The 1602-nt window shown below is 39.5% G+C and overlaps 1 protein-coding gene across 1 annotated transcript; it reads left to right on the plus strand.

The window, feature by feature from the left end:
- Window positions 1-15: 15 nt before the first annotated feature.
- Window positions 16-1545, plus strand: LOC131696246 (protein sickie-like). The gene is made up of 3 exons (XM_058984797.1): window positions 16-687; window positions 809-937; window positions 1033-1545. Exons 1-3 carry the CDS (start codon window positions 643-645, stop codon window positions 1201-1203), a joined length of 345 nt encoding a protein of 114 aa, XP_058840780.1. The 5' UTR covers window positions 16-642; the 3' UTR covers window positions 1204-1545.
- Window positions 1546-1602: the final 57 nt, after the last annotated feature.

The following is a 1602-nucleotide window of genomic DNA, read 5'->3' on the forward strand; positions in this document are numbered from 1 at the left end:
TAGTGAACAATCATCATAAAGACAAAAAACATAAATCATATCGCTAGTGTTGAACGTCTCATAAAATCTCACATTTGAAAAAAAAATGCTCGCCGTTGCACATAAAATCGAATCCATCAATATTAATCGAGAGAAAGCATTCTATTGTTCGATGTGTCCATACGAATGAGATGTCCATACGACCAATATCCCCCATCCATGACCGGATCGGCTATTGATGAGTAATCACGATAAACGAAGAATCGTTGCAAACGGCGCCAAATCGAAAATAAATCTTTCAATTTCAATAAACATAAATCTGTCTCTGCCGGTGCTTTTCTTCAAGGCCTTCTTGTCCGTTGTCAACCTAATTGATGGTAAAAGTACACCGACGATGGAATTTGAATGGAGCACTTTTAGCAGTCTGTGCTTCGATGTGCTGTCATTATTAGTGGGCTTCGCTAGATTACAGGCCCTAATGGACTCTCATTCACTATAGAACCATCAAATGCAGTAAATTACGCATGCCCATTTGTTCCATTAGCAAAAAACCACTCGTTCCCAAATAAGGCAATTATCGCAGTGACTAATTGACGTTTTTTTTTTCGATTCGTCTATTTCCAGGCACACGTCGTAGCGGCATTCGAACAAAGCTTAGCCAACATGACCCAGCGGCTGCAAATGCTGACAGCGACGACGGAGAAAAAGGTAAGCTGCATACAGTCCTACAAACCTCTGCCACCATGCGAATAGCAACCGGCAGCAGTCTTAATTACTCTCCTAAAACCTCCGATACTCTGATGTCTGATCATGTCAATTGTCTTTCCAGGACAGCGAAATTCTGGACATGCGACAGACGATTGAGCTGCTGCGGAAGCAATCGATCCAGGCTGGCCTAACTACCGCCCATATGCAGAGTATGGGCGTACAAGTTAACGGGCAGGTCAATGGAAATGGAGTAAGTAATTGCGCTGGCAGTTGATCAGCTTGGTTTATTGGTTTATTGGAGTATCGATGATTTGATCCATTTTGATCTCGGTATTTTTTTTGTAGAACACAGATCAGACAATGACAGCGCCACCACTGCCCCCTGGTGCGGAGATTCAAAGGCACCATAGCTCCGACTCTATGTGCTCGTTGAATTCAGTCAGCTCTGGCTGTTCGGCTCAGGACAAGAAGAAAAAGAAAGGATGGGTAAGTGAACGTTTAAGCATGGCAGTATGAACTGTTTTAAGATTCTACTATATAACTATTTTAAATAAGAAACTGACAAGTGAACATTAGATATTAATACTAAAATCTGGGATTGAACTTAAAATCTGGAAAATCGAATTTTAAAATTTAAAAACAAAGTTCTGCAAACAACAAAATGGATACCGAAAACTGAAATTAAGCTTGAATAAAAATGGAAATTCAACCTGATAAAAATAGAAAATTGAAAAGCGGAAAGTGGGAACAATAAAGCAGAAAACAGAAAGCGGATAGGGGAAGGAGGAAAATAAGAAAATGAGAATAGCGAAAATGGCAAAATGAGTTAATGTAAACATGTGAAAATTGAAAAGGATAAGAGAGCAGAGAACAGAAAAAAGAGAAAAGAGAAAAGAGAAAAGAGAAAAGAGAAAA

Source organism: Topomyia yanbarensis, unplaced genomic scaffold (assembly GCF_030247195.1).
Source record: "Topomyia yanbarensis strain Yona2022 unplaced genomic scaffold, ASM3024719v1 HiC_scaffold_988, whole genome shotgun sequence".
NCBI classification, from domain to species: domain Eukaryota; kingdom Metazoa; phylum Arthropoda; class Insecta; order Diptera; family Culicidae; genus Topomyia; species Topomyia yanbarensis.

What these genes read in the sequence shown, in the direction of transcription:
- LOC131696246 (XM_058984797.1), top strand. Translation starts at nt 643, where the DNA reads ATGACCCAGCGGCTGCAAATGCTGACAGCGACGACGGAGAAAAAG. An exon ending in CAGCGACGACGGAGAAAAAG is followed by an intron (nt 688 to 808) that starts GTAAGCTGCATA and finishes TTGTCTTTCCAG; the next exon opens with GACAGCGAAATTCTGGACAT. An exon ending in GGCAGGTCAATGGAAATGGA is followed by an intron (nt 938 to 1,032) that starts GTAAGTAATTGC and finishes TTTTTTTTGTAG; the next exon opens with AACACAGATCAGACAATGAC.